The sequence below is a fragment of the Urtica dioica genome, chromosome 4, assembly GCF_054948205.1.
Source record: "Urtica dioica subsp. dioica isolate 48M chromosome 4, U.dioica_male_clone48M_v1_H2, whole genome shotgun sequence".
Classification (NCBI taxonomy): Eukaryota; Viridiplantae; Streptophyta; class Magnoliopsida; order Rosales; family Urticaceae; genus Urtica; species Urtica dioica.
In genome coordinates this window covers 9,749,443-9,770,630 of record NC_142759.1, presented here as the reverse complement: position 1 = coordinate 9,770,630, position 21,188 = coordinate 9,749,443, and the positions used below count along the sequence as shown (strand labels likewise).

General features: G+C 40.1%; 3 protein-coding genes across 6 annotated transcripts; 2 read left to right on the top strand and 1 right to left on the bottom strand.

Annotated features, from left to right (window-relative positions):
- Positions 1 to 1,404: 1,404 nt before the first annotated feature.
- On the top strand, positions 1,405 to 8,029 carry LOC149400228 (protein LATE ELONGATED HYPOCOTYL-like). Of its 4 annotated transcripts, none has more exons than XM_089613026.1 (8): positions 1,406 to 1,645; positions 2,050 to 2,075; positions 2,334 to 2,522; positions 2,793 to 2,904; positions 3,193 to 3,254; positions 5,628 to 5,852; positions 5,977 to 7,308; positions 7,391 to 8,029. In XM_089613026.1, the coding sequence occupies exons 3-8, from the start codon at positions 2,484 to 2,486 to the stop codon at positions 7,763 to 7,765; spliced, it is 2,145 nt and encodes a 714-aa protein (XP_089469152.1). In that variant the 5' UTR covers positions 1,406 to 1,645; positions 2,050 to 2,075; positions 2,334 to 2,483; the 3' UTR covers positions 7,766 to 8,029. The 4 variants fall into 4 exon arrangements, with proteins under 4 accessions (XP_089469153.1, XP_089469152.1, XP_089469151.1 ...); XM_089613025.1 differs by having other exon boundaries at positions 2,201 to 2,522; XM_089613024.1 differs by having other exon boundaries at positions 2,198 to 2,522.
- A 780-nt stretch (positions 8,030 to 8,809) lies between these two features.
- Positions 8,810 to 13,739, bottom strand: LOC149400227 (Protein kinase superfamily protein). The gene is made up of 13 exons (XM_089613110.1): positions 13,166 to 13,739; positions 12,960 to 13,077; positions 12,699 to 12,757; positions 12,248 to 12,312; positions 11,751 to 11,844; positions 11,567 to 11,647; positions 11,336 to 11,447; positions 11,036 to 11,090; positions 10,783 to 10,919; positions 10,333 to 10,682; positions 9,589 to 9,862; positions 9,436 to 9,506; positions 8,810 to 9,345 (listed from the first exon to the last, which is right to left on the bottom strand). The coding sequence occupies exons 1-13, from the start codon at positions 13,409 to 13,411 to the stop codon at positions 9,112 to 9,114; spliced, it is 1,896 nt and encodes a 631-aa protein (XP_089469236.1). The 5' UTR covers positions 13,412 to 13,739; the 3' UTR covers positions 8,810 to 9,111.
- A 3,807-nt stretch (positions 13,740 to 17,546) lies between these two features.
- Positions 17,547 to 20,866, top strand: LOC149400226 (Protein kinase superfamily protein). The gene is made up of 4 exons (XM_089613407.1): positions 17,547 to 18,300; positions 18,752 to 18,841; positions 18,908 to 19,540; positions 20,195 to 20,866. The coding sequence occupies exons 1-4, from the start codon at positions 17,547 to 17,549 to the stop codon at positions 20,614 to 20,616; spliced, it is 1,899 nt and encodes a 632-aa protein (XP_089469533.1). The 3' UTR covers positions 20,617 to 20,866.
- The last annotated feature ends 322 nt before the right edge of the window (positions 20,867 to 21,188 follow it).

The window sequence follows — 21,188 nt, the reverse complement described above, 5'->3', positions numbered from 1 at the left end:
TCGCCTGATCTTCATCATTGTCAGGAAAAATTTCGACACAAGACACTCTCATCGCGAGGTCATCACATTGAGGGTTTGTATTTCCACAGTCCAGTCACCTAGTGCTTCTGAACCTTTGGCTCTGATACCATTTGTAGGCCCCCGTTCTTACACCTCGTTGGGCTGCCACATCACCATAACTCCACTTAGTATGATATTGTCCACTTTAGGCCCAAGCCTGCACGATTTTTATTTTTTGGCTACCTTCCCAAAATGCCTCATACTAAAGAAGTTGGTGGAGCACTTATATCTAAGGTAATCTTTGCCTATTCTTTTGATGTAGGACTTGAAAACATCAACAATCCTCCTTTCAAATCAAGGACCACATATACGTAGCCTACTCTCCAGCGAAACCATCTTAATTGTACCGCCGTCAGCCACCAACGGGACACGCCGCTTAACCATCAACATTATCAGGAAAAATTTCGCAACAATGCACTCCTATCGCAATGTCATCACATTGATGGCTTCTCTCACCACATCGCAAACGCAACCCACTCTACCATTTGTAGGGTCTCGTTCTTCCACCTCATTGAGCTGCCACCTCACCATAACTCCACACTAGTATGGTGTTGTCCGATTAGACCCAAACCCACACGGTTTTATTTTTGGGTGCTTTCCCAAAAAACCCCATAACTATTCACTTGAACCTGGACAATAACTCTCTCACACAATTCTTCCTGGATAAAATCCTCTTACTAGTATTTCTCAAATCCTAAAATTATACCTAAACAATTACAAGTGTTTCCATCAATGCAACCTCTGAAAAACAACTCCATAGTGACACTTAAAGAATAACTATAGGGCTAGAGAGAAACCTCCGGAGACAAGCTTCGCTATTATTATTATTATTCTCGCGACCCAGTAAATTTGTTATACATCAAGCTGTAGATCTCATGTATTTAATTAAATAATTTATCTATAGGAAGATGATATATTACAATTACCAGGATAAATATTATCCCCAGTCTTACAATAATTAACAGCTGAAAAAAAAAAAAAACCTAAATAAGAGACACTACTTGTAAAGTGACACAATTCCCCAATAAAAAATTGGGGCAATTTTCTAAACATAAAAAAGAGCAAGGGCCAAAATAAATAAATAAGAAGTAATAAAGAACGGAAAAGAAGTAGGCAAAAAGCGAAAGAGCTTGACTGATAGTGTAACAAGCCACTAAATAAGTGACACTTGGCGCAATATCTGAGCTCGCTGGTCTCTGCTAGATGCTCGAAACGCTTCTCAGCCTCAAATATTAGTCGACCATTTTAATTTTATTTATTTTTGTTTTAGAGCCACACAAATAATAGTGGCTGAGATTGATCACTCCGAAATGCTTCGTATTTCTTGGCTGGGTCTCACTCTTCTTCATCTTCTTCTTCTTCTTCTTCTTAACCTTTAAATCAGCTCTCTCACCTTTATGATATTCTTCTTTCGCTTCATAATTTTCGAGAGCTTATTGTTTCTCGGAGATTCAGATTTGTGAGTTTTTTTTTTTGGTCCCCAATTGCCGAGAGGTACGATGGCGAGTGGTTCTGTTCTGGATGTGAGATGAGCTGATTTAATGCATGATCAAGCACTGTTCGTTGGCCATGTCATTTCGGAGAGGTACGTTTATTTCTGGTTTTTAGGGCTTTTTTGTTGTTTTTGGTGCTCATGTTTGGTAGCCGGGAAACTTGGAAGGAAAAAAATGGTGGTTTTGGAAAATTGTGGAAGGCTTCGGTCGAGTGATCATACAAGTGTTTTACTGAGCTAAAAACAGCTTGTTACTGATTTGATGAAGGAAAACAGAACAAAAATATTATTTTTCAAGTGATTGGCTTTCTTTATTTGTTATCCCACTTCTTTTCCCGGTAACCAAACTGAAAATAGCATTGTAAAAGACGGATAGTATCGATTCATTGTTGAAAAATTGGATATAGAAGTGATGCTTGTTATTTGTTATTTTTATTACTGATTCAAGTTTCCGTGTCTCTTGTTTCTTTGTTTTGTGCCCTTTTTCTTTTCTTAAGGTTTTGGCGTCTTCGGGTTCATTTTGGTGAGATTCTGAAATAAGGAATATTAACTTGCCGCTCTATTACAGTGGATTCTGATAATTTTGTTTTAGAATTTGTATAAGTATGATTAACTCTGGGTGAATTCTGATTTTTCTTGATTCAGTAGTACCTCCTGCGCTAGCGAAAAGAAGATAAAAAAAAAAGATCAAAAAAGAAAATAGGAATCAATTCATACTGCTGAAATAAGAAACCGAGACGGACCACTACCGATTTCTGTTACTTTTTTCTGTTTTTTGCAGTAGAAATTCCTTATCAGGTGTTACTGAGAAGTACCACGACGGCTCTAGCGCTTCTATCTTTTTGTTCGGTGAGAGGCGATGGAAGATTCTTGTCCTATCCCTTGCTCGTCAGGGAGGATTTGAAGCAGCGACCGCTGCTCCGGCCCGATCATGGACGCATACTCTTCCGGAGAAGAATTAATTATGAAGGTGATACACAATTTATAGCGCTAGTGCTGTTGGGTTTAATGTAATAGCAGGAAATAAACATTGGTTCGACTTAGTTTTCTTTAAATAGAAAATCGCAAATTGATACGTGATGGTTATACTGCGCTCTTAGAAGAAACGTTTCCTTATTCTAGAAATTGCTGGGGTTCTTCCTCAACAGTCTCCCTCTCTCTCTTTTTCTTCCTTTTCTTTTTTTACTATTATTTTTTTTTCTAGCACTAGTTGGACTTGATGAACTCTTTGTGATGTCAGACGAGAAAACCATATACTATCACAAAGCAGCGAGAGCGATGGACGGAGGAAGAGCATAATAGATTCCTCGAGGCCTTAAAACTCCATGGACGAGCTTGGCAGCGCATCGAAGGTCAGAATTAAGATGAATGTAACTTTTCCAAGGTGGTTGTAATTTATTTCTTGTGGTTTTAAACCAGTAAGTCAATTGTCTTGTGTCTCATGTTGTATATATAGTACTGTTTATGGGTATCTAAAAAATATATAGTACTGTTTATAAGTGACATTGTAAGGGGGAAAAAGGAAGAATGATATGCTTGCTTAATCCATTGAGTAGCAGTCTGCGGAATTGCATTGTAATCGAATGCTATTGCCTCTTTTCTTATTGCTGATGTTTTTCTCTTTTTATTGTTTTTCACAGATCATATAGGAACAAAAACTGCTATACAGATCAGAAGTCATGCGCAGAAATTCTTTTCAAAGGTTAAGTACCCTCTCACTTTGTAATTTCACGTCCATGTGTTTGCTGATTATTTATGTTGCATCAATGTTTCTGGTTTTTGTGATTTGCAAATTCTATATGTCTCAACCAAATGCCGTTTTCACTCAATTAAGTTTGTAGTTCCATATGCTTTGGTCTAATGGCTCTTTCCAGAGATTGGCCTAGTGTTTTCTAGTTTGTATTTTGCTTCTTCATAGTAGAAGCTTTCTGTTTTCCTCTTTTTTTAATTTTATCTGCGAGTTTCTTTTAAAAAATAATGCTATAGAGGTCAATTCCAAATATGACCATGGATGTACATTACATCAGCTACTGTTTTGGATAAAAAATAACTGAATGCCTTGTCTGCATATTTTAGTTGATCGGAAATTAACGCTGCTGGTCTGTGATCTCACTCGTCTATAAGAAACTCTACATGTGTAGTTATAGAAAGACCCCAAAATATTAGACAATAAAAACTTACAATTATATCATATCAAAATCACATTGTTTTTTATGTTACTTGTATCACATGAAACATGGCAGAGAACTATAAACAATTCCCGATTAGAAATTTTAAATGTAACCTACACTTAGGTAACTTTCTCAATTTTTCACAGGATAAGACTTCTGACCATATGTGTATACATCTTCATACTATACTGTAATTCATGCCCTACAGAAATATAGGATTAAGTTTCAATCTCATGATACGTCCTCCGGCGAGAATCCGGTGATCAGTGTTGGATATCACTCTTCGCGAGTGTCGGCTCCGTAGCAAAATAAATTTAGTAGGGAAAAGAGAGAATTGGAGAGGGAAATTGTCATTTTTTATTGATAACTTATTACAATTCTTTAAGGCCTTTTGAATAAGCATTTGATATAACTAACTCAATTAGAATATTCTAGACTATTTCTAGGGGTGTATCATCTTACTACATGACTGAAAGGAAGCTCAATGAACAAGTTGAGAATAGATCCGTATAATTTTTATTTTTGTTAACTTTCTCCATCAATTTATTCATATCTCTATGCAAAATTTCTGCTTTAATTTAGTATAGAGGTCATAATATAAGTACTTAGTAGGAAGGGGGTGGTACTGGATTTCCACTTTGATTTCCACATTAAATTAAAAGGGAGTTGGTTTGGCAGCAGGCCAGACCAGCCCTCTTTTTTTTTCATCCATAGCGGTATACAGATACACGGCTGATTGGGATTTGTGTTTGTTAGGTATAAAGTAGAATCAGAGTGTAGCTGCAACAGTGGAAATAGATGTTTAAATCTACTAGGCTTAGAGGTTGAAGTACGTTGAATTTTATTTGAGGCACTCCTCTGCAGGGTCAATAGTGACCATAATGATAATCACAAGCCCCTTGGGAGTTTAGTCAAGAATTGGTTGGAAAGCTTTGGTGGGGTGTCCTCTGTTGTTTGGCTTAGAGATGTCTAGTACCTTAGCGTTATAATTTGGCTATAGACTTTCCATATAAGTCAATCACGATGGGTTTTCTCTCTAATGTGCTATATGTGTCACGGGTATATAATAGGCTTCTGTATTTTCACGAAGGGATGCATTTATAGTTTATGAAATTAGAAGATTAAGAAACTTGGATCAGATAAAAAAAAAAAAAAAAAAAGGAGAGAAAGTGTGAGATATAACCTGTTTTTGTTTTTAATTGGTATGTACCCAAGCAAGAACACCGAGGGACAAGTTCTGTCAGGATTGTAATTTGCATCCATTGTGATTTTGGGAAGTTATTCCCCAGAGCCTGATACCTCGTAAATTTTAAAGAGTTTTTGTGCTTCCTGTGTAGAGTCAAAATATTAAGATTTTGTACTGCACTGTAAAATCCGAGTCTGTTTGTGAGTACTTCAGTGCATATGTCAAAAAGATACTAGAGTGTACATTACAATAGTACACCTTAAACTCGATGATCATCTTCTAAAAATATTAGTCAGCTTGGTGAAGTGTCTATATGAAAAAAACTGACGGAGGGCATCAGGATGTTAAATTAATGCACAGCTGCTCATGAAATATAATAGAGAGATTTCGGATACTGAATCTCGAGAAACTAATGTATTATATTTCCTTTCTTTTTGCTTGTTTATCAGTAAAGTCCTCTTCTTGTGGGCCTGTAATGAGAGGTTAAGCCAGTGAGAACAAATAACTACCAGAGTTTATTTGTAATTATTTGTTTGTAGTGTAATCATCCGTCTTTGGTAGAAATTATTGTTTTATTCTCATTCTTAACTACACAACATTTTAAGATTATTATTATAGTGTATATATAAACAGGTTGGAAACAACAACTTAGAAATAGAACATTTTCAAATGCTCAGTAAAATGAGACTGAACGTGAATGTGAATGTGTCTGTTTCAGCTGGAAAAGGAGGCGCTCGTGAAAGGCATTCCAGTTGGACAAGCAATCGACATTGACATTCCACCTCCACGCCCTAAAAGAAAACCAAACAATCCTTATCCTCGAAAGACCTGTGCGAATGTGCCTGTATCCCAGGTTGGAGCAAAGGATGGAAAATATTTCTCGTCAGAGTCCTCCTCGGACTGTAAGCAAGTAAAGGAGTTAGGGAAAGAACCACTTCCCAAGGTCATTACTCTCTCTCTCTCTCTCTCTCTCTCTCTTATGTGCGAGCGGACACACACATACACACACACAAAGCAGTGTCTGCATTCTTGCACTTGTTTCATTTGAATCTTTTTCTCTTGATCAGGAAACCGGGGGAGAAAGAAAACCAGTGCATCGGGAAGATGATTGTTCAGAAGGTCTGACCCAGCTTCAAGGAGCCCACTCATCTCAGGCTTACAACAATTTCAGGCCCAAGCCAGCCCTGGGACTCGGAAACGTCTGCAGTTTCAGGGAGTTTGTGCCTTCCACCAAAAGGAAAAATCACGGCGATGCAAGCGGATCTCACGTCACCACCGAGATCAACGACCGTAGAAACACCCAGAAAGACAACACCAACGAAATGGAAATGGAAGATACTAATCCAAGCCAATGCCAAAAGTTAGGAGACGCCAACGCTTCCAAGGACGTGCATGCAACTCAAAACCTCCTGAGGCACGTGCCCGCGCACATTCTCGATGGACGCATTGGGATTCACTGCCCAAATATCCCATTCCAAGGCCCGAACATCGGCCACCCCAACAACCTCTTTGCAAGCTCGGCCGTATCGGGAACCACCACCGAGCATCAGACTTATGCTTCAAGATCGTCGGCCCACCAACCGTTCCATCCGTTCAACCCTCATCCTCGTGTCTCCGAAATCCGCCAGAGTCAAGACGACTACCAGTCGTTCCTCAACATGTCCTCCGCTTTCCCGAGCCTCCTCGTTTCCTCGCTGCTCCAGAATCCGGCGGCGCACGCGGCGGCGAGCTTTGCTGCCACGTTTTGGCCCCACCCCAACAATGGAAAAACTCCGGCCGACTCTCCCGCGCTCAGCAACCAAGTGAACTCCGCGCCGCCCCCGAGCATGGCGGCCATCGCTGGCGCCACCGTGGCGGCAGCGACCGCATGGTGGGCCTCGCACGGGCTTCTCCCGATGTGCGCTCCGTTCCCCGCCCCGTTTTCTTGCAACAATCCTCCGTCCGTCGGTGGATCTCCACCGCAAGAGACTGACCAAGCACTTTCACCTGCGGAGAAAACAGAAGGAGAGAACCCTCTCAGCCCTCGCTTGCCGGACCAACATTCCGATTCCAAAGGATCGCCGTCGGATGGAGAGCCGAACGGGGGCAAAAAGCCGGGTACTAATTTGAATGCTATCACCGATGAGCCGGACGTAAAAGAAACCCCAGAGCTTCACGATCCGAATAAAGGAAAGGTAAGAAAGCAGGTTGACCGCTCGTCCTGCGGCTCAAACACTGGTTCTAGCAGCGACATAGAAACTGATGCCTTAGAGAAGAAAGCTGATGGTGAGGAAGAATTACAAGCATCAGATAACAATAACGACGAGGACAACAACAACAACTCTCTCTCGGATTCCAATATCCGCCGCTGTAGAAGTACCAGCACCTCGAGCGACTCGTGGAAAGAGGTGTCAGAGGAGGTAATTTATTTACTCATTTATTGAAACACATTATTTATAGGTTTCGCATCACCCTGACTGCCACGGCCTTTACTTTCCTCAGGGACGACTGGCGTTTCAAGCTCTATTCTCGAGACATGTGCTACCCCAAAGCTTTTCACCGCCGCCTGACCAGAACAACATACCGAACCAGAACGAAGAGAGAGATGGTGCGACATCGTTGTTGGACCTCAACATCAGGGCGTGGAGTCAACAAGAGCCGGAGAAGATCGGAGCGGTGTATAATAGCTCGGAGGAGGGGCTTCTGACGATTGGGCTCGGGACGGGAAAGGTCAAGGCTCGCAGGACGGGGTTCAAGCCTTACAAGAGATGCTCGGTCGAGGCCAAGGAGAGCCGCGTGGCGAGCCCGGGAAGCCAACTTGAAGAGCAAGGAAACAAGAGGTTACGCTTGGAAGGGGATATTCACCTGAATATTTGATTTCGCGTGCAAAAACGCTAAGGATAACCTTTGTCGTTTTTTGCATGTGATTTCTTAATTTTCCCCTATGTCTATTATCCCCCCTTTTTTTTTTTTAAACAATTTATTATGACTCGAAGCTCACGGAACTTTTCGTGTAGGTGTGTAACCATATTATTTCGTCTACGTTGCTCGTTAATATGGACATATGTGCAACTGCTCCTAAAAAGACCCTTGACAGACTCTTTCAGTCGAATAAGTAAATAGTGTGTTTTACTCTCTTCATTTTCCTTCGTAAGTGTCCTTACTCCTTGTATGTGTGAAAGAATCTCTCTCTCTCTCTCTCTCTCTCTCTCTCTCTCTCTCATAGCTACTTGCTTGCATTATGCACAGCAGTTTTATTCAAGGTTTGAAATGTCGGCGGCCGATTTTGTGCCGATGAAAATAATGTGAAAATTTGAAAAAATTATGTCGACGGAAATTGCGACAAAACATGAAAATTGCGATGGAAATAATGTTGTATATTTTTAAATATAAAAAATAAGTTCTATACACATATAAGAAGTTCTAAACATATATAATAAATTCAAACTTCAAAATTAAATACATATAATAAACTTTTATTCAAACTTCAAAATTAAATACATATAATAAACTTTTATTTATTCTTTGGCTCTGATTATGCACAAGAGATTGATTCGGTTGCTAAAATTTATTTTTATATATGTCGGTTGCTCTCTCCCCCTGACACCACTATGCATCATTTTGAATGAAAAGACGACTAATCAAATTTTCTATGCAATTTACTTTTTTTTTCTTTTTTTTTTTTTTTTTTTTTTGCTTGGATCATGCAATCTACTTCGGATGTAAAGGCAGACACTTGTTCCCTAAGAAAGTCATAAGCGGACGTACTAAACTTTGAGAAAAAAAAAGTCGTCTGTCCAGTAAGGCTTTTCTTAGTCTTCAATGTTAATTACAAGATCTCTGTCATATTATTACCGAAATATATTTTTATTAATAGTTTCAGTTCATCTAGCCCATGAAACATCTATGAATCACGCCATGGAAAAAGCAATGCTGAAATATTTACATTAATATTTACAGATATACTCAAATAAATGAAGACAACTGACTGTCGTTGTTCCACAGTCCCAATAAAATCTAGCACAATACCCCATTTTCACAATGAGACATGGTGTCAAAAACCCCTCACATATACATGTATATGGTCGGACTAAAAAAACTGCCTGGTGCATGGGGTTTGTGGGACGGGTCACGATATCCAGCCCGAGAAAGATCCAAGGAATTTAAGGCTGTACAGGAAAAAAAAAAAAAAAAAAAAAAAAAAAAAGCAGTCTTTCTTATATTTACTTTGTGGGTGAGTTGTATCGTTGCTTGAGAGACGGGTGTGACTTGAGAAAGTTAGTCTGCCGCGAATGCAAGTTGACGATGTATTGCTGGATTCTCTTCTTATTGTCAGGGGTTAGTTCGAAAGGAGGGCTCAGAGAGAGCGCCGTTGCTTCTCCCAAAATGAAGGAAAGTAACAGCAGCGCCTTCGAATACAACTCCGCTGCCGTACTCGCATTCACAAACTCGTCCACCTGAAAAAACAACACACGAGAAAATGATTTTGATCCGACGGCTGATAATGGATAATCGAAAACTGAAGTGGGTATATATAGGAAGCTTACAGCGCCAGTGGTCCCGTAAGATAAGGCCTTCTGGAATACGATTTCCATCGCGTCAGGCATATCGGCTGTGCCTGAAACACGTGCCGTTTACATCAAGTAAAAATTTCAAATTGGAAAAAATCGGAGACGAAAGTCTGCAAAATATTCGCTTACCGCCGATATCTCGGATGTGCTGTTCCAACTTTTCTGCGCGGTCAAAAGCGACAAGGAAAGACTTTTCTGCCCAGTAAGACGCGCTCGACGGGTTGCTGGGGATTTCTTCGGTGTTTGGTGATAAACCTCTCTCTTCCCGGAAAAGTTTGTTGGCCGAGCTGCTTGCAGATTCTTCATCGGCCAACCAAGTATTGCAGATTTGAAGAGCTTTCTTCCATACAGCCAGAATAACCAGTTCAACCGAAAACGACTCCAGATAGAGTCCCGTGTCATTCTGTGTAATATAAACATACAAAAGATGTGTATTTCTTGGACCAATTATTTGTAAGAAAAAAACAAGGTAAAATTTACAGTTTCTCGCAAATAATAATGCCAACTACTCGTATCTTTTACCCATGGCAAAGTGTTGGTGGTTTCCAAGATGCGAATATTCTATCTAAATCTATGGGCCTATGTCATTTCAATTACTTGAGATGTTCCCTTTGAGTTGTAATTGATAAAGCGAAAAGAAATACATAATAAAAGCGTATCTAAGAGACCAAGAACTCTCCCTAAAGGCTTAAGCAACTTGCATACCATTTCAATCCTCTAAATGATTTTTTATTTTTATTTTTTATAAATAATATCTAGTAATAGACTAACAGTTTATAACACCATTTCTTACCTTAAACACAATCAACTAAATATTTAACTGTGAAAGGGTCTTAACATGAACATGTCTGTAGAAGCGCTTTGATAACGCACCTTCTGTTGAGATAGTTCTTCAAGAGCTTTGACATACTGATATAACAAGTTGAGCTTCGTAGAAGGATGCAATATCGACAGTCCTTGCACTTCCCTAAGCATCGTTGAAGTACTTGATGTCGGAAACGAACCTGCTCGACAGCTCTTAGAACTCTCAATGGGATTCGTAGAGCTGGAAGCCATGTCCGTTGGCTTAGGCTGCTCAATCTGCTTTGCCGTATCAACGGAAGATCCAGTTTTGGACTCCGATTGCGGAGAAGTATCCCGAAAATAAGAGATACACTCTATAGATGTCCACAGAGCATTAACGAGCACATAATCTCTCTCGATTTCCTCCAAGGAATCCGATACTGGATGCATAATCCAAAACAAACAAAAACATATGTCAAACAGATAACATATCTGGACACTCCAGAAAAATGAAACAGCTTGGATAAAGAAAGCACACACCTTGAACCTGATTTAGTGAGCTTGGCTTGTGCTCAATAGACTCTCTAGGTCCATAAACAGTCTTAGTACTTGTTGTACCCTCATATTCTTGAGAAACAATGTTCGCGGTGTCAGGGTGCTTTACATTAAGCATATCCCTACAATTGTAGAAATTAGAATATAGTATAGACATTATTAATTGTGAGTCAATGTTCAGCAGTAGAAGTTCACATCAGACTTCGAAGTAGCATGAATTTGACATATGAGACATTACCTTGGTTCCTGAAGAAAGTTATGGCAGAAGAACTCCTTAAACGATAGTCGCTCGACTGCAAAAAATGAGCTTTGAGTTACACTAATCTTGATCGTTTAATTTTTTCCCCCTGTTTTGAGGAACGATCTTTTTTCCTTTGTGAAATCACTAAGAAGAAAGAAAATGGAAAAAAAAAAATTGCAATCCCTATGGCATAAGACCAGTAATGTAGTCAGCAAAGATGCCCATAGTCTCTGGAAACTTAGGAAATGTACAAAATAATAATGGTACCGAAACCAACTCTCACTAAAAAAAAAGTACCTGGGTTTTGACGTAAAAGGCATCTACAGAGATCTATGCAATCTGGGTGTAGTTCTTCAAGGGCACCAACGGGAAATTTAAGCTCAGTAGATGCCAAGATATTCTGGAAAAGCTGTACACAGAAGTATATATCAGAAAGGAACAAACTCAAACTAGCTTATAAAAAAGTTACGAACTTTATTACCGGTCAACCTCGACACAGCAAGAAAAGTATTAAAATTTCTCACAAACCTGAAGTTGACTATTTCCATCAAATGGTGGCTTCCCAGTCACCAACTGAAACAGAACCGCCCCAACACTCCACAAGTCAGCCTGCAAAAAAAAAAAAAAAAAAAAAGACAGATTACGAGAAATGAGTTTTATAACTACAGATTATTTCAAGATGAGTTTTGTTCTGTGTTTCTCATCAAGTCACCTTTGCATCGTATTTTTTGTTTTGAATAATCTCCGGAGCCATGTACAATGGTGAACCACACAGTGTGTCAGCCAAACCTTGAGGCGTAAGAGATCTGAATGGAATAGAGAGGTAAGCAATCAAAACACAACGGAGACATTTCGATAAGACTCATTCTTCTTGAGGAACAAAGTAACGGGATGGCAGAGTTGAGAAGTGGGAGATTTAAAAATCTCTTCGCGCTACCATTACAATGACGTAACTCAAATAATTTTTTTTTATATGTTCCTAGTTGGTGAAGGCATATGTGCTATTAAAGCATCACGTGAATAATTTTTCTTTTTTCTTTCTAAAACACCACCTAAACGTTCTCGCGAACCATACCTAGGTCATACTCCTATTATCTTGCTTTGTAAACTATAAAGTGATCCATAAGTCTTACAGTAACAAACATGTCACAAATGTAACGTATGAAAGACGTAGAAAATCAATAAGTTTATCATCAAACAATATATTACCTTGCGAAACCAAAGTCCCCTATCTTCAACAGTGGAGTGGATCCATTAACTGACAAGAGCAAGTTCTGCAAATGAGACGAAAAGAGCATGCTAATCATCACAAATTTCAGACCAATAAGCCACTTGACCATTAACAGGAAGAATGAAAGTCACTTGACCAATCAGAATTCAATTACAAATTTGAGACCAATAAGCCACTTGACCACTATAACCAACTAAGTTTTGTAATGGCTGAATAGCTACCGCACCCTAAAAAAACAAAATTGAATAGGAAGAATGAAAGTCCAGTGGAACGAGCGATTGTGATGTACTCTCAAACCTATTCAATGTTCTAAACATGAAAAAGATCAGAACTCCTGTTCTCGGCGCAAACTTAAGACTAAAAAAAACAACACAATTCTTAAATTTCACAAAGTTGTACACTTTCGGCAATATGAGGAAAGAAAAATACCTGCGGTTTTAAATCTCTATGGATTAGGCGCTTTTCTTGAAGCACTTGCAATCCAGCAGCTGAACAAGGCATAATTAAAGGCTTCAATATTTGGTCACCAACAAATATAGTAGTATATCTATAGATACCAAAGTCCAAAACAACAGAATATATTACCATTATCTATGGTCATTAATTGCCACAAAAAAATAGCCGAATTTTCGTCTGTACGGACACAGCCTAAGCACCCAAAGAAAAAAAAAAGATATTTATATTGCTCACCCAGTTGTTTCATGAAGTGCCTGGCAACACTCTCAGAAATCTTGCCATGTCGATGGATATAAGCCGCGAGGTCACCACCATCGCAATATTCCAAGACCAGGTAAATCTTATCCTCGCTCTGAACATAAGCCAATCAACAAAACACAAAGATCATAAATCAATTGAGTTTAAAAAGTCTTTGTGTGTGTATGTATATATATAGATACCTCTGTGGCGTCCAAGAGTCGAATAATGTTGGGGTGATCGATGGTGCTGAGGATGGAAATCTCTTTCAGCAAACTGTCTCTGATTTTGGGGCTCAACTGTTTCTTGTCAATCTCTTTCACGGCGACCTCGAGGCCCGATTTCCGGTGCCGGGACCGCCACACGACGGCGAACGAGCCCGACCCGATTCGAGGACCGAGTATGTAGTCTCCCACTAGACGGGTCTCTGCGGGTCCACCAAAATCCATCCCCAAAACACCTCCTTTTCTTCTTTTTGTCGTTTTTGTGTCGTCTCAGGAAAGTACCATCGTCGTCGAGAATATAATCCTTTTAGTGGGTGCTGAACACGAACGACGATGGTGGTTTTTGGGCGTTGGGTTTCGAGAGATTCGTGAGGATTATCAATGGCGGCAGAGCTAGCATGGTGAGACTCGAGACGACAGATAGAACGGCAGTGCTATGCTATTTGCCAGGAAACGACCACGCTGATCTATTGTTGCCAATGAAGAGAGAGATAGAGAGAGAGAGAGAGACTTGAAACTTTATTGTCCAAAAACATTTCTTCCTTTTTGGGTCATTTTTCGGAAAGGGAATTTCTGAAGAGAGACGACAAAAATGGGTGCTAAAATACCATTTTACTTTATGAATACTATACTTTTGAACTTAATAAACGTGAATCAAGAGTATTCAGACTTGTTCAAGTCAACAAAAATTTAAGAATTAGATTTGTGAGTTTACTCATTTTTCTATTTTAAGGCTTTGAATAAAAAACGATGGATTGTGATGATTTGTGTATTTGGTAGGATAGATGGATAGTAAATCAATGAATTTAGAAGATTACAAATCCATGGAAGGATTACAAAAACTTGATTAAAACTCACAATTGTATTCTTTGATTTAAAAAAAATTCCTACTATTATTTTTTAACAAAAAAGTGAATACATAAATTATTTAAATTCATTCATATTTTCATCATACCAATCATAACCGTGAAAATATATATCATCCCATCTTTTATTTTCTTTTGTGTTTCCTTATAATTAATTATTTATCCATGTTTCTATCCATCTTACCAAACAAAGTTATAGCATTTCTCTCTAGACATGTGGCTTCTCATCACGCATTACCGCGAATGATATGATCAACCAACTGAACGGATCCGAGGACGAGATAATTAGCCTTGATGACAAATTGATATTTAAGAAAGAAAGAAGAGGATACAATTTCATCTCGGAGGGATGAATTTTTTTATCCGAAACCGATTCGTTATATTTAGCTAAGACATATCCACAATAACATCTAGTATCCACGAATTTGAAACGTGCTTCACATGTGAAGCGAGTTTGTAAATAATCACATATTACTACGTAGAGGAACTTCGAGACTGTACCTATCATACTTAGTGTCATTTTGCGCCAATGTAGAGTTTCTTTGAAGAGGAGCTCTACCTCATTAGTTATTTATCTAAGGATCTTGAATAAACTTTATCAGCTTCACAAATTGATGCCTCTGCCTCATTCATAGTGTCGCCGAGTTACCGTCATCAACAGTGGTCTAGTGATTGTCGAGTCGAGACCACTTGAATCTTTTCATGATTTGAGTGCAACCACGTATTTTTCTCTTTAAGATGCTTATCCAATCAAATGGTCAATCGGTCTAGATCACACGTGCTTCAAGAGAATAAGGCCTAGCTTTTGTTTAGTCTTATTTGGCATCTGAGCATATAGGGGTCCCATTACTCTTTCTACGTGAGAGTTTTGTTAGATTAAATTTGTAAGCTTTAGGTAGGGTATATGGGTTTACTATCTGAATTTGTGTTTACTGAGTTTATGGTTTGTTCATATTACAACTCACATTTATGTATACGATTGGTTGGACTAGATTATATGATAATTTGAAATAAACTTAAACTAATATTTGTATGATGTTATCGCGCGATGCATTTTTGTATGTGGACAAGGTTATCCATAAAGGTTGATGTTGCACATATATCCCCCTTCTATGTGTTGCATATTAATTTACGATTGAGCAATACTCGGGGCTACGAGTTGTTGAGACCACCTCCCCTAGTTACTTTGGATATGATTGAACTGTAAGTGATGCGCTTCCAGTATTACAAAATGGGTCTTTTGCGGCATTCAAAAAGTAACGCACTACGAAAATTGTGTCGCTTTCTGAGCGACGCAATATCGGCCTACGCTATTAGTCTGGGGCGTCGCTTTTTCAAAAGCAACGCCCCCAGGTGGTGCCACGTCAAATTTTCCGCTTAATCAAAGTGGGGCGTCACTCGTTAAATAAGCGACGCCCTGCCACATGTCACTATATAATTGGAATGCGTTATTTTTTGTCGCGGGGTGCCCCTCATATTTTATGAGCGATGCAATAGATATAGCATTCAATTTTGGGCGTCGCTCGATAAACAAACGGCGCCCCGTCACATGTCAGCATATAATTGGACTACGTGAATATTTGAGCATCACTTATTCGATAAGCGACGCTCAATCCTCCCCGCCTGATTTTGGCGGGATTAATGAATGGGGCGTCGGTTTTATACAAAGAAACGCTCCATTTAGTACATGTGGCACATTTTAGATGATGCCACATCTTTTTTCGATGCCAAAATTTTTTTGGACGTCGCTCAATATTACAAGCGTTGTTTTTTTGGGCGATTTTTTTTTTCCCTTTTTGTAGTAGTGTTCCATCTAGCACTTCGCTGAGCTGTGCTTGGCTTGAGGTCAACCACCGTCAAATTTTAAAAAAAAATCATTTAATTTTTTTATCACATAAAAATCATTTTATGAGCACCTTTGAAGTCCGCTCATGCTCTGTTATTTGCTGGTGGAGACTTTCCTTTTTGTAAAGTAGTCTCGCTCTTAACTCTTAATTGTGAATACTTTGAAAGATCTATGAATAAGTGCTAACTAGATTGTGTGTAATATGGTCGTATATACTATACAAATACAATTTATACCATTAGTCTGGGATACTCATTATCTGGCGGTACTTTCACATGTTCATGCACACATTCACACAAGTCCTCGGAGGCTAATTTACCCCAAGTATTCCTCGCGATATACATTTTCAATACACTACGATCGAATGATATCACGCCACGTACGTAACCTAGACTAGCTAGCCACACAAAGGTCACAACTTTACCAAGAACCAAAGAAACATATTGTTTCAAATGGTATCTTTTCAATTTTATTGGGAATGAAAGAAACGCACCATTGAAAAACATATATGTACACATGACACTCAAATGTGACCTCAATTCCCGGTAAGATATATATATATATATATATATATATATATATATATATATATATATATATATATAAAAGACCACCTGAGCGTGGTGGTTTAGGCCCTGAAGTACAGCTTGCTTTCGTTCTCAGCAAAAGAAATAATTAAAAAAAAGTGTAGACGCACGCAAGTATATATATAAAAGGGCTACATTGGCGTTGAGATTGACACAACAGATCTGAAATTCCGAAACTCCCAAACGATACATACATATATTTTTATGTATGTTCAACGTAATGCATTGTAAATACCAAATCTCGAAGGCCATGCAAATTGTGATTAATATATTGCCAAGTAAAAGCCATTGAAGTGAATATAGGAATCCTCAAAACACATCGTCCACGCTTCACCAAGTGCACAACGTCCTATATATACAAGTTATATATACTATACGCGCGTATATATAGGTACGAAATGTAGCCCATTCCACAGACCATTTGTCTCTACTTTCCCCAACTTCAATGCCCTCCTCATTTACACTTGACATCCCTGATCTTGCCACGCCATCTCAAGGGTAGGTTTTTCTGTAGGCCCTTCCTGATGTGGCAAGATCATAGGGCACGCTCTGCTTGACAAGTGTTACATGTCACTAAGTCTGAAGAAAAATATCGTTAACAAATAGTTTGACAGAAGAATATTTTTCCAACAAATAATATTTTGAAAATTCATTTATATTTACACCTGTATTAATTTTTTGTTTTTTGGTTGAAAAGTCCGTTCAAGGGCATATGATTGGTATATGTATGCTTCATTATTAGTTGAACTCAATAAAATTAAGCAAATAGTACATGCATTAAAAAAAAGGCCACGAATGCATGATAATAATAAAAATAAAAATTGTACGTTAAATCTATACAACTTGAGTAAATTGGAAGCTAATATACCATGCACTACTATTCTATACTACTCAACTTTCAAAGCGTCCCTCTAAAAATAGGGGGAAAAAGCCACGTACCTACAAATCCAAGATATTCTTTAACAGTACATAAAGTGATCAGTTATTAATTAGCTAGATATAGACAGATTATAGGATATAAAATATTACTTGTCCGCATTTCTTTTTCTTCAGCTGAAACAATGTGGCCTCTTCTCTCAACTCTCCACCTTCTATTCCTAGTTCTCAGACACTTCTCACTCTCCAACTCTCTTCTCCTTCCGAACCGCTGCAACGAAACCTGCGGCGACATCGCGATCCCATTCCCATTCCACCTGAACTCCTCTTGCCCCGCCGCCACGTCATCATCCTTGAACGCCTTTCGCTTATCCTGCGCCGAGAACGCCACCTCCGCCGCGCTCTACCTCGCAGTGGGCGACCACTCTTCACCGGACAGCAGGCTCAGAGTGGTCGAGTTCTACTCCGACGGCTTGCTTCTCGACGTGTCGTCTTCCTCGTCTCTGCTGCGCCGCCGCCGGTACGAGGACCTGAACTCGTTCGAGGTGGGGAGCGAGGCGAGGCGGTTCTTCGGGGTGTCCGAGGACAACGTGCTGGGGCTGTACGACTGTGAGGACACGTCAGTGTGCCGAGCTGAGTGCGAAGGCGGCGGCGGCGGAGGATCGCCGGAGTGCTGTTACCCGCTGTCGGACCACAGCGTGTGGCGGGCCGGGGACGCGGGGTTCTCGGCTTTTGGGAGGTTCGGGTGCAGAGGATTCTCGAGCTGGCCCGGGCTCAAGCTCGAGTGGGCCGTCCCAAGGAACTTGACGCCCGGGGCTCAGGTGTGCCACGGGAACGCCTCGGTCGTCAATGCCACGGCCGTGACGGGAGGAGTGAGGTGTCTGTGCCGAGAAGGGTTTGTTGGGGACGGGTTTCGCATGGGAAATGGTTGCGTGAGCTGTAAGTCTTTTGTTTTTTGGCCCTTCTTTTTTCTGATTCAATATCTCATAGCTATTAATAGTTTTAGGTTCTGTTTAGAACTCGGAAAATGCGTGAGAAAGAAGACTACTAAAAAAAAATTTGAATATGGAAAATAATATTCACATTTGATGTAGATTTTGTCACCTAACTTCTCTCTTATTTTTATTTTCCTTCTATTTTTTTTTCGTCCAATAACACAAAGAAAATTCGAGGGATTACGTTATTTTGTTCCCCTATTTTCTCGGTTCCAAAGGAAGTCTTTAAGGCTTGAGGATTTGGTCAACGCACTTGTACAATGTATATTTATTTATTGGAATACTATGTTACTATTACTAGAGGCCTTCATTGCGATACTATACCAAGTACATTTTCAATGTGTGGTTTGAAAATTTAGCCCCTATACTATGTTGGAATATTTGTTTATAAACAGCATGCATCAAGGACAGAAGAGAAGTGTATGGCAGTGAATGCAAGCAGCAAAAGCACAACAACAATGACAAGAAGTTTGTAATCATAGCAGGTATATATACATATATGCAATAAAATTGATTTCGTTTGCCTCTATAAATTTGTGTTTGTTTTGCAGGAGTTCTTTCATCGGCTTTTATAGTGGCCTCACTGGCCGCTCTATCCTTCCTCCTGAAACACCCTGAACAAGGAAAAATCGGCGAGCCCTTCGACTACAACAACAACAATTTCAGATTCCCGGGCGACGTGGACGAGGCGTGGCTACGGAAAGCGTGCCGGGCCCGCCTATTCTCCCGCAGCGAGCTCGAGCAAGCCACGCAAGGCTTCCAACAACGAGAAGAGATGAGCAGCCGCCAGCTGGCGAAAGGCGTGCTGTCGGATGGGACGCTGGTGGCGGTCCACACGGTCTGCTGCGGGAGCGAGACGGAGCTCGTCCAAGTCCTGTCCCGCGTGGAGGCTCTGTCGGCGCCGCTGCTCCACCGCCACGTGGCGAGAGTCCTGGGGTGCTGCCTCGACGACCCCGCGGCCCCCGTGGTGGTCTACGAGCGCCCTCCCAACGGGACCCTCCAGGATCGCCTCCCCTCTCTGGACTGGCCGCGGCGCCTCCAAGTGGCCGCTGAGGTGGCGGCCGCGCTGGCCTTCCTCCACCACGACGCCGACCCTCCCTTGCCCCACCGCGCCCTCCGCCCCGCCTCCGTCTTCCTCGATGATGCCTTCTCCGCCAAGCTTGCCGGCTTCAGCCTCGCTAAAGGTCCGCAAAATACTTAAACCGATTACTCATTAGCCGTTCAAAACCGGTTAGCTTTGGTTTTTTTTTTTTTTTTTTTTTTTAATTACACAGACTAAACTTCATGAAATGTTGGAATTACAATCTAACCAACGTTTCATATAAGTTTCAAATGTAGCCATAAATGATGGCGTTGCTTTATTAGTCATTTAACAAATTACTACATTATCCTTTATTAGTATTCGACATTTTGATCGCAATCAAATAATACAGCTTTATTAATACATGTTAGCTTGATTTATTCCAAAGTTTTTTTTTTTTTTACTTTTTTATTAGTCCAATAAATTGCGATATCAAGTTTTTTTTTATTAATTTTCGTTTATTTTGATTTCTATGATTTATGTTACATAAAGCTTTTTTCGATATATTCTAACTGTTTATTTCTGTAAATGACTAAATTATAAAATTTACCAAATGTTGGTTTTATCTTTAAAACTATGTTTGAAATCAGTTATGTTGCTAGATTATCTTTTTTTTTTTAAAATTAATTGTTTTGATTAACTATGTTAGTTAGTTGACTTGTGAAGCATAAAAAATAAAAATAATTGGTTTACTGCGGTTAACTATAAATTAACCATATAATTAATTTTAACGACCAGATGAAATGTCCATGTTTAGGCCTCGGCAGCGTGGAGGAGGGGGAGAAGAAGGGCGACGTGTGGGGGATGGGGGCGATGCTGGCGGAGATGGTGGCGGGGCGTGCGTGCCACGCGGCGGCGCTGCAGCGGATGAGGAGCTACGGCAGGGTGGCCGTGGAGGAGGTGGTGGACCCGGGCTTGTACTTCCACGAGATGCCCGGGACCCGCCGCGACCAGGTCCAGAGCGTGGCTGACCTGGCGGCCAGGTGCTTGATGTTCGATCGCCACGGGACCATCCGGATGGCTGACGTGGCGACGGAGCTCGTGCGTATCGGCGGCGGCGGCGGAGGTTGTAGCAGCAGTGGGAGTAGTAAGAGAGGACAGGGTTTGGAAGAGACTTTTTCAAACTCCAGCTTGCTCCAGATGATATCTATGTCTCCTGACTCGATATATCTTCCTTGATTCCTGCTTTTTGCTTACGTGGAAATGATGAGACGACGAGCTGGGAGAGGGGAGGGAATATTAATAATGTTTTAAGGTATATTTGTGTAGCCCATTTTTTCGTTTTTCTTTTTTATTATTATTATTTTTTTTATATAAGTTTGGTAGTCTCTGAATTTGAAGCCTACACGATGAGTTATGTAGCTGTGTACGACTTTCCTTGTATGAAATGAAAGGCTGGCCGTTTCATTATTGGTTGCAGTGGTGTAACCCATGATCTCCATCTCTGTCTAGTCATCCTTAAATGGTGGAAAGTGATATACGCGGTGGATTACAAATGTCGCGTGTTCTTTTTTTTTTTTTTTTTTTTTTTTTGGATGTCTTCAACGATTATATGTTCCCAAGATTTCCTCAACCAGCATAGAGTCGCATCCCTCATTCTCAAGTCGGTCCCAAAGCTAAAATTTACTTCTCACTAATAACAATAATTCACTTCTCTCAGCAATAAATCAACAATAACTAACTGTGTATAGCTTAATTTTGTATTTTTTTTTTACAATATATATTTATGATAAGTTTCTCATTATGTAGAT